The sequence below is a fragment of the Equus caballus genome, chromosome 19 (assembly GCF_041296265.1).
Source record: "Equus caballus isolate H_3958 breed thoroughbred chromosome 19, TB-T2T, whole genome shotgun sequence".
NCBI classification, from domain to species: domain Eukaryota; kingdom Metazoa; phylum Chordata; class Mammalia; order Perissodactyla; family Equidae; genus Equus; species Equus caballus.
In genome coordinates, this window is record NC_091702.1 from 29,861,965 (window position 1) to 29,875,057 (window position 13,093).

At 38.1% G+C, this 13,093-nt stretch overlaps 1 protein-coding gene across 1 annotated transcript; it reads right to left on the minus strand.

Moving 5' to 3' along the window:
* Nucleotides 1–7,484: 7,484 nt before the first annotated feature.
* DNAJC19 (DnaJ heat shock protein family (Hsp40) member C19) lies at nucleotides 7,485–12,865 on the minus strand. Its single transcript, XM_001496004.7, has 6 exons — nucleotides 12,723–12,865; nucleotides 11,795–11,846; nucleotides 11,643–11,716; nucleotides 10,503–10,582; nucleotides 9,688–9,758; nucleotides 7,485–8,081 (listed from the first exon to the last, which is right to left on the minus strand). The coding sequence occupies exons 1-6, from the start codon at nucleotides 12,723–12,725 to the stop codon at nucleotides 8,011–8,013; spliced, it is 351 nt and encodes a 116-aa protein (XP_001496054.1). The 5' UTR covers nucleotides 12,726–12,865; the 3' UTR covers nucleotides 7,485–8,010.
* Nucleotides 12,866–13,093: the final 228 nt, after the last annotated feature.

Consider the following 13,093-nt stretch of genomic DNA (forward strand, 5'->3'; position numbering starts at 1 on the left):
TCCGTTAGAATAGAATGGCTTAGGGAATTGATCATATATTTGATATCAGGAGTCTTTGTAACAAAGTCCTAATCGGAGGCAGTGTTTGGAGGCAACGGGGTAAAATCCAGAATTTTACTTTTGCCTTTGACTTTATTAAAAAATATTTTTATAAAGAAGTATGATGAGCAATTTTTAAATAATGGGCTACTACTTTGCCTTTTGATTCTCAAGGAAACAATTCTGAAGGTTCTCATTACTACTGATTGTACTTTTTTGTATGCATTTTAGCCAGAGAGCTTAACTTTAGGGACTTCAGACATGAAGTGCTGTTCTAAAGAGTAACAATGGTAGAATAATTTATGCAGCTAATTGTGAAGTCATAGTAAACAACTGGATTTATGGGAGAGTTTTGCTCTACAATATTACATAGACCACTGAGCAAGACAGACAACCCTTTCTGCCACATGACATCTGAAAAGTTATGTGCATAATTTGTTTTGTTATGTGCACAAAGATTTTAAATGATTTTAGTTTATAATGACTGAAAGAGAATTCAGGGTATAGTTAAACATGTACTGGTTTCCAGATCAGTGTACATAAAACCCTAGCCCTCACATTTATTATTGTTGAGGTTAAGTATTAAATCCTTTTTGTGAAACGCTGATAAGTGAGAATTTTCAAGTAAGATGTGGTGCACACAGTGTAATCCTTGCACTTAAATAACAGTATCAAGTAATGTCAAATCCTGATTTTTAAAAATTTTCCAACAAATGTCTTTTTTATCCATCAAAGTTAGAAACAAGTAAAATTGTTGGCTTTTTCATTTAGTTCTCTTCGATAATAGGGTTATAGATTAACTGGAAGGTATGAAAAGAATTTTCCTTAATCCCCAAACTGGTAAATATGGTATAAAGAAAAAAATGATTTTTCATTTTCTTCCATGTAGATTCACTAAAATCCTCCTTCCATGAAGATAGTTTCAGTGGGAAAGGAAGAAACACAAGCCTATCTTAAAACTTCTAGTATAGTATAGTCCAAGTAGTTCTTTACAGTACTAATAACCATATTCTAGGAAACAATATTAAGATTTCATTACTTACCAATGACTAAACCCAGTGTTTCGTCCTTTAAAAAAATATATGTACTGCAGAATCATGATACTTATTTTTGGTGAATAATACATGCTCAGATTCACAAGTGAAACGCCTACTCCTCAAGGTAACCATTGTTGATTCAGGTAGCTTTCCAAACTTATTTCAGAGGGGTACATCGTTTTTTGCTACTATACTAGTTAAATCATACGTTGCTATGGGAGAACTTGCCAGTACATCGTAAACAAAGACACACTCAAGTAAAAAAAAATCGAAAGGTCTTGTGCAGCTTAAATGATGTTTCAGTGTAAATACATGAAATCATATATGCAATCTGAACTAAATCATGAAATAGGAGCTGAGATTGTGTGGCGGCAAAAATTAGCTGCTTTTCCTGATATCTGGGAAGCCTAGGGTTCTTCGGTTTGGCATTACCTTTTTTAAGCTTCAGTGGGCCTAAAACATTTGCAAAATGGTATGGGTCTCTGTTGACAGCTCAGTCACCACTGGTAAAATATACAGAAGTCTTAGTTTTAAGTAGTTATATATTTTAATGTGGAGTTAAGACACGCAGCACATCAAACTGATGAGTTCATGAAAACTTACCTGGACACTGCATAGGACAGGGCTGAGGGAAGTGCTTAAATAAATGTAATTAAAAAAAAGAAAGTACAGGTATATGTAGGCAAGCAAAATAACTGAAGAACAGGGTTAGTTAAGGAGGAGACAAAAGCAGCTGGTATTTTACTCTTGTATTGTGGATCTTCATTGCCAGCCATTCTTCTGTGGCTCGGATCCCATTACCTTTGTGCTAAGTCAGGCATTTTTGTAGCTATTGTTTGCTGTGAGTCTAGTATTAAACCTGAGAAGGGTCTCTGCACAGTTGGCAAGTTAAGTTAATGTTGCAGTTAGGTTGGGAAACAGTACCATTTGTGTTCTCTGCAAACACTTTTTTGAGCTTGAAACCAACTAGTTAGTATTCTGATAGGCTGTGCCTACAATGAGCTTCGTTTACCAAGGAGAGAAGAATGGAAAACTGGCTACAATGCAGTAAGTCTTATGTCAGATGATTGGTGGTTATTAGAAATGACAGAAAAGGAAAACGACTTTTACACTTGGATTTTGTAGAAGGCTTCTGGGAGCTTGGATTTGAACTTGGATATATGAGTTTGGCAAAATTCCAAAAGGCAAAAAGGATGTTTGTTGTAAAGTCGCATTCAGTCTTCCTCTCTTTGCTATTATGGTTTGGATTTCCCTATACCCTTTTATAAGGATATCTGGTATAGTGAATTTGTTGACCCCTTTAAAAAAAATTTTAGTTCTCTATTATCATGTGTGCTGGAATGGATAGTAGTCACTTAGAACTCATGATGAACCTCTGTTAGTGTTTGAGTTTTATTTCAGGAACTGCTGCAGTAATCACAATCTGCTGTAGTTAAACTTTTGGCAAGGGGTGATAATTCAAAACTGCACTCAACTGCTGGTTGAAAATAAGTCAATTATGTTGAACCATAAGAAGTTGCAAATGAACATTTTTGACCCACAAAAGTGGCAAATTTTCTATGGTTTAACCTAATGATAAATTTTTAGGTATAATCATTTACTCTAGAAATCCAAGCAAAAATCTAATCCAGAAAATCCCTAATTACTAGATGAGGGAGGTACATATAGTCTATAAGGAAATATTAATTTTGTTTTTTAAAAACGGTTCATCAGTGGGTCACTTTAGATTCATATTCATCTGTATCTTCTATATACCATTTCAACTACTGAAATAAGGTACACAAAGATGCCCTGGATAAACTAAAATGCAGCTTTATAAGAGGAATTAATCAGTCCATTTGTTTGCCTACTACTTCTTTTGATAATCTGAAAAGATGGAGGTCTAAGCACAGAAATATCATCTTGTATTTCTGTGTTCTATTTCATCTAACTAGAGAGGGCTGGACTAGCTGATCGCTTAAGGATCTTTCCAATATTAATATAACTGGAGTCTAGTCAAATGTGGGATGCTGGGTAACACAACCATGTTCCCAAGTATTCTAAACAAGGAGTATGCTGAATTAAAATGTTTTATATATGTATCCATCCCAGACATTTCCAACCAATGCTGTGTATCATCTGAAGATAGCAACAGCAGAGGCAACATTATTTTTCACTGACGTTCTCAGTCTTAAAGCTCCACTATTAAGTATACTAATTAACAGCTTCTGAAATTTCTTAGTGTTTCAGTGGCTGGTATGTTTTTTGGGGGTGTGAAATTACAGGGATATTTTCTGAATTTTGTACCCTTTTTACTTTAATGGATTGTTAAATGTAGCTACTCATTTTCTAATTTAGAGACTTTGCATTACAAAAATTTTCCCATGGTTTTTCTAGGTGAACCAATTTATAGTTCATTGTGGCTTGCAGCTTATACCTCAATCTCTGAGCTTCGTTTTTCAACTTGCTGTTTTCAGGTTGTAAAAATGTCATGTAAACATTACATTTGAAATTCCATTAATTGAAACAGCACTAAGGTAACAGCAAGTGTTAACACGTTACAGATTATACCATAACACTGGACTATGACCTCATCATTGGGTCAGGAATAACAGCATTGGATAGAAGCGCTTCCTTTATCTTGATGCTAAGGTTAACAGTTGGCTCTAAGGAGATGAACACCACTCTGAACGACAGTGCCAACAACAAAAAACAGAGCTTGGGTCATTTAAATTTCCTGGTACTCAAGGTTACTCTCAGTCCAGGATACTTTATAGAACTGAAAACCTACTGTAGCACTCTAAATACTGTTTTTTACTTTACCTCAAATTTATGTATTTTTTTCCTATCATATTCTGTTCTTGAAGTTTTTGAGCCAATTTCTAAATTCTCATTGGAATTAACATGTTTGGGGGCATCCTTATACTCAATAAAATGTGACCCCACTATATACTTCTGAAGTGCAAAACAACTTTTATAGGTCTTTATCAACAGAAAGATGCCTTGTAAATTCTCACTGAAACAGAAGTCAATATTCTAGCCTAAAGTGTTGAAACTTAAAACTTGACTAATTATTTACATGAAGCATTCTGAGTGAATCTTTAAAAAAAATATTTCTGATGCAAAATTTTCTTTAAGGTAGGGCATACATTTCCAATATGCTGAATACAATACAGCTTTTTAGTGTGGCATAGTTCATTTTGAAGTTTAGGGTTTTACCCTTGTTTTAGGATGCTAGTTACCTAAGTTTTTCCACTTCTTTTTGCTTCCTGCTGCCTTCTACCCTTCTTGCTTCTGTTTGTTGTAATTTAGAGTAGAGCAAATTAAGGACGGCAGAGAAAACCATATACAACCAAGCGTTGAGATTCAGAATATATAGGTATGGGCTTGTATCGAGTCTATTTTCACACAAGTTCTCACATTTCTTGAATGGTTTGGGTCTTCTGGACTGATCAGTGTAACCAGACTTTTTCTTGTTTAAATGCTTCCATAGGTATTCCCATCATTTGGAAAATACTTGAAAGCAAGAAAATTTAATTAAAACTCTTAAGGGTGGGAAAAGATTTAACTTCCAGGACCACTCATTATAGCCCACTTTCATCATCAGCAAAGCAGATTTTATAAAGTAGTGTAGGACTCATGATGTCAACCCAGAGGCCGAGTGAATGCCAAAGGGAAGGGGCTAAGTAGGGAAACTAAACCACTGGTAAGGCAGATCTACTATTAAGGCTGTGGATAAGAATTCCCCCAAAACATACTTGTTGAGGACTAATATAGAACCAAATTATAAATGAACATAGTAAACGAGAACACACCCAGGGCGTAATTACTGTTGCACTAGCTGTGTAACCTCAGAAACCATTTGCCCTAGCTTTTTGTTTCCCTATCCATAAAATGTAGAGGAATCCTCACAATTTTCAAGTCGGCACAGATGAGGAAGCAAAGCCCTAACCCCGTATATGGCTTGCTCAAAGTTGTCTATTATTGCAGAAGTTTGACTTGAAACCTGCACCTCCTATTCCCTAGTGTTGTGTCCAACCATACCTTCCTCCTCATTTAAAAAAAGTCTATCTGTAAGCAATGACTGATAAAAAGGCCTCAAGCTAGATGTGTAATGGCAAGTTCCACACACACACACGTTTCCCCAAGGCAAACATCCCTGGGTTATCAGATTTGTGAAAGGTACCACAGTGCAGAGGTTGACAGGACAGAACTTTCTTTGCATTTTAGAAATATCAGCCTTCTCACCCAGCATGCTGCTTTGGGCAAGTTACTTATTAACCTCACTAAACTTCAGTTTCCTTACCTGTAAAATGTAGTTAACAATGGTAACTCTTATGGAGATAACAGGGAAACTGTTTAGCACAATGCTAGCATACTAAAGGTAGTCAATAAATGCTAAAATGACACATGAAGTATTTTGTAAGAGAATACCATTAAAAGTGAAGGCTCTTTTACAGTTCATACTTGCATCAGTTACCCACTATGAGCTAGAGCCCTCATATATATGACTTTCTTCCCCCAATAAAAATGGTAGGTTTGCCTAATAGCCTTCAATGAAATGTGGATTCTTCTACCTGAAAAAGGTAAGCCTGGAAATAAAGCTGATTACTATGAAAGAAAAATGTGCTCTGCTGTGCTCCTTAGTATTATTTTAAAGTGTTCTCCCTTGTCTCAATACTTGTCTTAAAACAGGTATGCTGGGGCCGGCTCCGTGGCCTAGTGGTTAAGTTCACGCGCTCCGCTGTGGCAGGCCAGGGTTCATGGTACTGCTTGTCAGGCCACCTTGAGGCAGCGTCCCACATCCCACAACTAGAAGGACCTGCAACTAAGATATACAACTGTGGGGGGTGGGGGGGTTTTGGGAGATAAAGCAGGGGAAAAAAAAAAAAGGATTGGCAACAGTTGTTAGCCCAGGTGCCAATCTTTAAAAAAAAGAAAAAAAACAGGTATGCTATTTGCATTAAACACTCAAAAGTATTTATACCCACTACATGAAGTTTTCCTTTTTAGAGTAAATGCTTGATTGCCTGGGGCATATTGTCAAACTATTTGTCTTTGAAAAACGTGCGTTTAAGTCTTAACTGATACTCTGTCTTCTCAATTAAAGCTCATGTTCATAGAAACTTTTTTGATTAGTCCAAAGGACTGGAAAAAAAGGTCAGTAAGCCTAAATACAGTTGACCCTCATTATTAGCAGACTTCCTCATTTGCAAATTCTGCTACTCGCTAAAATTTATTTGTAAGCCTCAAATCAACACTCAGAGTGCTTTCCTGGTCATTTATGGACATGCAGAAGGGTGAAAAATTTGAATCACATGATGCCCACAAAGTGATGCTCTGCCTTGTTTAAATTTTCATAACGGTAAACGAGTATCCGTTCCATGGTCCATTTAGTACCAAGTTTTTCACATTTTTGCATGGTTTATTCGTGATTACCCTTGTTAAAGATGCCCCTGAAACTCAGTGAAGTGCTGCCTAATGTTCCTAAATGCAAGAAGGCTGTGATGTGCTGGCTTGAGTTACAGTGTTGGCTGTGAGTTCAACGTTAACGAATCAATAATATATATTAAATAAAGTGTGTTTAAACAGAAACATGCATAAAACAAGGTTATATACTCATGGACAAAAACGAACAGAGGCTCATAGGAACCTGTATTGCCCTTAGGAACAATGGTTCAGTATTCACTAATTCACTGCTGTGACTTTATAGAAATAACTACTTCGAATAACTAGAATCAATCATATCTTACATGCCCTTGTTCCTGGAAATAACAAAAAAGATTTATCCTACACAAAAGCCATCGTTGCCTTAACCTGGTGCTTCATACTCTAATAAACCATAACAAATGGACTTGATTAGATTTTTAAACAAGGAAACAAGATGGAAAATAAACCAAAGAGCAAATATATCCCAACTCTGAAAATGCCCCTAAACACAGTCAGACACTAAATATGATTACCTCCACTATTTTGACCTTGAAAGTCTGTGTTCTCCATTAATAGTTAAGAACTTGAGGATGATTTAAGAAAGTTTAGATGGCAGATAGTATAATTTATCATTTTAGAGCTAAACATAATACATACATATTTTATTGGTGACCAGACTAGCTATTTTACCTCACAGGTTTTACACAGGTCTTCTGGTTAAGATCCTTAGATATTTTATGTTAGACTAAGAGTAAGCCATTTGCTCTCAAATGTCATTTAAATTTATCAGTGTATAAACTCTCAAGGAACAAGCTGGATATTTTGCTAATGGGGCATTTCAGTTTTCCATTTTGTTAACTGTTTAAGCTTGGTCACAACAAATGCAAAACTTTAATGTAAAAAAGTAATCAAAGTAATTAAAAAATGGTCAGTTTCTTTAAGAGGCTAGCTGAATACGATGCAAATTCTTTGATGAAAAACAAGACCTGTACTCAAATCTTTTATCATACTGTTTCAGTTTTTAATGTATGAAATCTGAGTGCTGGCAGGGATATACACATACCTACGCCAATTTCTTAGTCAAAGTTGTGGTTAAATTCACTTAAATTCAAGGTTCCAAGCAGCTGGGCCAGTTCTTTGTACCTTAACAGCCTTTCCTCCCTGAGATGAGTCCCTACTGTAACAGTCTGTGCTAATTCTATCATAATATTTATCACATATTGTACTTTAATTACCAGTTTATCAGTCTCCCATGAGAGTGGAGGTTCTTTGAAAGCAGACTGTCCTGTTCACTTTGCCTTGAAGTAGGTACCAAATTATTTGCTAAGTGAGTAATGAACAATATTTCTATTCAAATGGTATGTATTTATCCATAATTATTGAGTATTAATCTCTTATACCAAGGCTTTGATTTAGCTCACGCTAAATCATTTTTAAAATTTGTAGCTTCGAGGCTTTTTATTATAAAAAGCTGGTACTCATATACATAAACTAAGAAGAACTTAAAACTCATCATACATTTACTTCATTTTTTAGCTTGACCTTCCAGTAAATCTTTAGCTTCGTTGATTTTGGCTGCTATATAAGGAGATCCTCCTACAGGAAAAAAGAAAAAGGATTAGTTATAACACAGATTCTCAATTTCTACGTGGTGAAAACTTACTTTCTTGTTTCAAGGATCCCTATGCTTATCGGAGAAGTGGAATTAGCAGAAATGGTATTTTGATTTTTAAAAATAACTTTGACATTGCAACTGGATCACCAAATATATGGTAATATATTGGACCAATGGGCAACAGAAGTGAGTCACATAAGGGAGATTTCCACAAAAATGGCACCTTCTAAAATAGCATAAGCTGATAGGAATAGGATTAAAAAACCCCCACATACTTATGTGATTTTGAAATAGTGTAAGTTACCTATTCATGATGATTACAAATCATAAATGAACATATTTATTGTACTGTGTTGTTTTAAAACCATGATATTCTCAGCCTTCTAAGCTTTGTTGGAAAGACCCCACTTTACTTTGGATTGTCTTCTGTCCTTCATAGTTTTTCTCTTTTCCTTTTATTAATTGTCCCTTCACAATGATATCTACTCCTTTCTTACTGATCTGCTGGATTAGTGCTTTTCTTTTTTTAAAGAAGACTGGCAACAGTTGTTAGCTCAGGTGTCAATCTCCCCCCACCCCGAGGAAGATTAGCTCTGAGCTAACATCTGCCAATCCTCCTCTTTTTTCTGAGGAAGACCGGCCCTGAGCTAACATCTGTGCCTATCTTCCTCTACTTTATATTTGGGACGCCTACCACAGCATGGCTTGCCATGTGGTGCCATGTCCACACCTGGGATCCGAACCAGCGAACCCCAGGCCGCCAAAGCAGAACCTGTGCACTTAACTGCTGCGCCACTGGGCCCCTGGATTAGTGCTCCTTAAAGTGTGGTCAGACCCGCAAACATCAGCATCAATACGAAGCTTGGTAGAAATGCAAATTTATGGGCTCCACCCTAGACTTACTGAATCAGAGGCCCTCCAGTTAATACAAGTTAAATTTCATAAACTATGCAGTCAGCTATCAAGCAATTACAACCCTGTTTAAAACTCAAAACCCTCTTTCTTAATGAAAAGCCTCTCCTATGAATGTAAAAGGATGTGAGCACTGGAACATGGATTTTGTGGTCTATATTTGGTATTCCAAGGAATTAGTTCCTTTCTTTCAACACAGCCAAGGTTGCTTAGAAGAGTATCAGAAACGAATAAATACATCCTATAGGTTTCTAACTAGGTAACTTCTAGTTCAAAGGTCTAAATGAATAGGAAAAAAATCATGCTTTTAGTTTCATTAACTGAAACTGAACATTTCCTTAAGAATGTAGACCAACCCCCTACCAAACTGGTGTCAGCAGTATTTATGACTATTAGAAGCCACATTTTATCACAAGTGCAGATCTCAAAACATTGTTAACGCTTATCACCACTTTCAAATTATAACAGTAATTAGCTCTGCTCATTATTCTATACATACATTTTTCACTCAGAATTTATTCTTTAAAGACATCAAAAACAACAAATGGATCCAGCCTGCAAGACAGTGCTCACATACAGATTTAGGCATCTCCTTTGTAATAGCCAAGAGTTAGATAAAAAATTATAATCAGTCACTCCAACATCTTGTATAGAAAGAGTTTAATGACTACTTACCCTTGTCTGGGTGATTTAAAAGCATAATTCGTCGATGAGCATCTCTTATTTTTCCTTTATTGGCAGTAGGGCTAATTTAAAAAGGAAAAGGTATTGCTTCAGACTACTACTGGATCACATCAAAAAACTGTACATAAAAGCCAATTAAAGACAGTGTGAAACGAGTTAAGTCATTGTGACAGTATAAGCTGTTTAGGAGCCTCTTCCCTAACACACAAGGGAGATGAATATTCTGAATCTGGGAACTAAAGAAACAGCTCCTTAGAAAAATAAGGCATTCTCAAACAAAAATCTAGTTGAACTTGATAATATTCATTACAATAGTCCTTTTATTAAGAAGGAAAGCATGTTTAAGTATTTGGAAATGAAGGCAGCAATTCACCATAAAAAATGTGTTAGCTATAGAGAACAACACTGGGCACTGTGATTGTTGAAAAGTCTATCTTTCAATGAATTAAAAAGTGCTTATGGGGCTGGCCCAGTGGCATACTGGTTAAGTTTGCACGCTCTGCTTTGGCATCCCAGGGTTTGCCAGTTCGGATCCCAAGCATGGACCTACACACTGACCATTAAGCCATGCTGTGGTGGCATCCCGTGTACAAAATAGAGGAAGATTGGCACAGATGTTAGTTCAGGGCCAATCTTCCTGAACAACGACAAAAAAGTGCTTACGTGCCAGTGTGCCTTCTCACTGGATTTTTATAGGGAGTGTTTAGATCCTAAAACTGTACATAACAACTCCCTCCAAATAAAAGAGAGAAGGTCTTACATTTGGTCATAGCTCTAGAATTGTAAAAAATATTAGAAATTATTACCTTACGCCTAGTATTAATGCTGCTTCCCGTTTTGTCATTTTGGGTTCAAACCCACCTCTGTAATAGCCACCACTGAAGGCCTAAAAGAGAAAATGCATTTGTAATAAAAGATTATTAGAATAAATTGAAAGTTGCTAAAAAAGTGTTTGTAAATGTTCATAGAACCAGTAGAAAAACAGACATTTCAGAGAACTTTAAGTGCAGTTCCCAGGGTATTTTAGCTTTAGAAGTAGCAACAAATATTTTAATGATCATTAAATGGATCATTTTTTCCCCAGACAACCTAAACTGTGTTGAAAATTTAAGATAAAAGGACAGTGCCTCAAAGCCAGTTCCTCTGGGAGTGAAGGGAAGATAGCCATGTCCAAGTCAGCCATGTTCTAGATAAAAATTTGATCTCAGAATATGACTATATGTTTTAGAACAAGAAGTACCTCAAGAAAAGGATTTAGAGCTCTTTTGAGACAAGTAGTTCAAGAGTATTTTGAGGTTCGAGGCAACTACTAAAACAAGACTTTAAGATATGTATTGAGAAAATCAGGCTATCAGGTCCTCTGACCTTATTACCTAAGAAATCATATTGGCAAAGCCTACCTTCACTCTATTCTGTCGCATTCAATCACAACAATAGAAATAAATACTCAACAGGCTGTCACAGCCAAATTCACTCTGAACTGTGACACTAGAAGGTATGATCATCACCTCCAGTCATACTCTATAGCCTAATTAACTGCAGTGCCACCCAAGTATGTGAGGGAGTGCCAGGGCCACACAGTAAGAATGGATCACTTCAGATCCCTAGATCCCTCTGTGCTTGTGATGCAGAGCAGAGGAAGGAGGGCAAGAATGTGGACGGATGATGCCGAAGTAAATAGTATATAAACAATAAAGTGATATTAACTTTCATGACACTAGCATTGTTAACACCTCTGCCCCAATTCTGTTAGACATAACATTTGATTTTTTAGGGTAGCATCGTTACAATACTTAGAACTTCTAAACCCTCCTTGTGGAAAGCAAGAGAAGGGGGCCAAAGCAATCACTTAGAACTTCAAGTTTGGAATCCTACCTTCTTGAGTGTGGCTCTAGGCTTAATACGTAGGCAGCAAAGAATTAGCAAAAATGTTTAGTAAGACTTACAGATTTTGGTAGACTTTGAAAAACTTGTTTTACTTGAGGCTCCATATGCTTCATAGCTTGCAAAACATAACGGCCTAAAAACAAAATTAATAGAGTAATTAAAAAGTCCCCAAACCCCCTACTTCACTTCCACCCCCAAACCATAAACAAACCTGCAAATCCTGCAGCAGCAATGGTCAGTCCAACTGCTACCACTGTAGTGGCCTGGTAAGGGGAAGCAGAGTAAATATTTACTTCTCTAATTCCCACCCTTCCCTATCATACCCATTCTCTCATCCCAACTCATTACAAGTTTTATTTCAATGGGAGAAACAAGGTTAAGGGTGAAAATATTCTGCCCAACGATCCTTTAAAACTATTGCAACTTTTCTACCTGATGCCTTATGAAGGTTTGGGATTTTCATGACGGAATAAAAGGGCAAACTGATCTGCTAATTTACTTTTACAACAGTGAAAAAGATGATTTCCTTCCTTTGAAATCCTCTCTCTCACCTCGGGGCGCATGGAATCACATTAAAGTTCAATCAAGAGCAACAGAAGTTAAGTTTCTGTTAGGGAAGGAAGAACTGTTTACAGAGGGTTCCTGTAAAATACTGACAATCTATTTTCAACGTTCAACGAGGGCTTAAACTAGGAGACTAGCTTTCCAGAGCCTTCGGCACTGTTTCGCCTCACGATTACAGACAACAGGAGAGAAGCCCGAATATGTTCAGGAATCGAGAAGAGATGAGTTAGCAAGAACCAAGGGGAAAGATAAAGCAAAGTAGAGAAAAGACTGTGGGAATGTGTTATGGGAAGGGCAGGTATAACTAAACTCGTTCCCACTAATCTCCGAGCCCAGGCGGCGGCGGACCAAGGGCCGGGACCCTCTGCGGAAGGACCGTGTAAGAACACAAAGGCCCGAGGGGGTGGGGGGCGGCCAACAGCTCTGTGTGCTGGAGAGGGTGGCTCTCCGGGGCCCTCCACCCCCAGCCCAGCGCCGCACCAGGCGGACCACCTCGGCTCCTCTCCTCCGAGGCCACGAGCTGAGGCTGGGGCGTGGGCCCGAGATCGCCCAGGAGAGCAGCAAGCCGCACTCACCATGGCTCCGGCTCAGCTCCCCTGCCTCCGCCGGGAGCGCGGCTCATCCCAGCCCAAAGCCCGCAGCCACCACCCGCACGCTGTACCAGAAAGCGCCGCGGCCACCAGCACCAGGTACCACCCGCCCAGACGGGCGCCGCAGCAAGTACGGCAGTGGCGGCCGCAAACTAGGCCGGAAAGTGTCGTAAAAGGGGAGACTCACAGACGGGGAAGAAAAGGTCGCTCAAGCAGAGGGCAGCTGGAGAACGCCGCTTCGGATTGGTTGATGGGTGGGCGGATCGCTTCCTTACTGAGCTCGAAGGTGGGGCGTCTCTGTGTTTTGCTGTTTGCTCCTGGGCCGAGGGTATTTGAAAATTCCTGCTGGGAAGGGT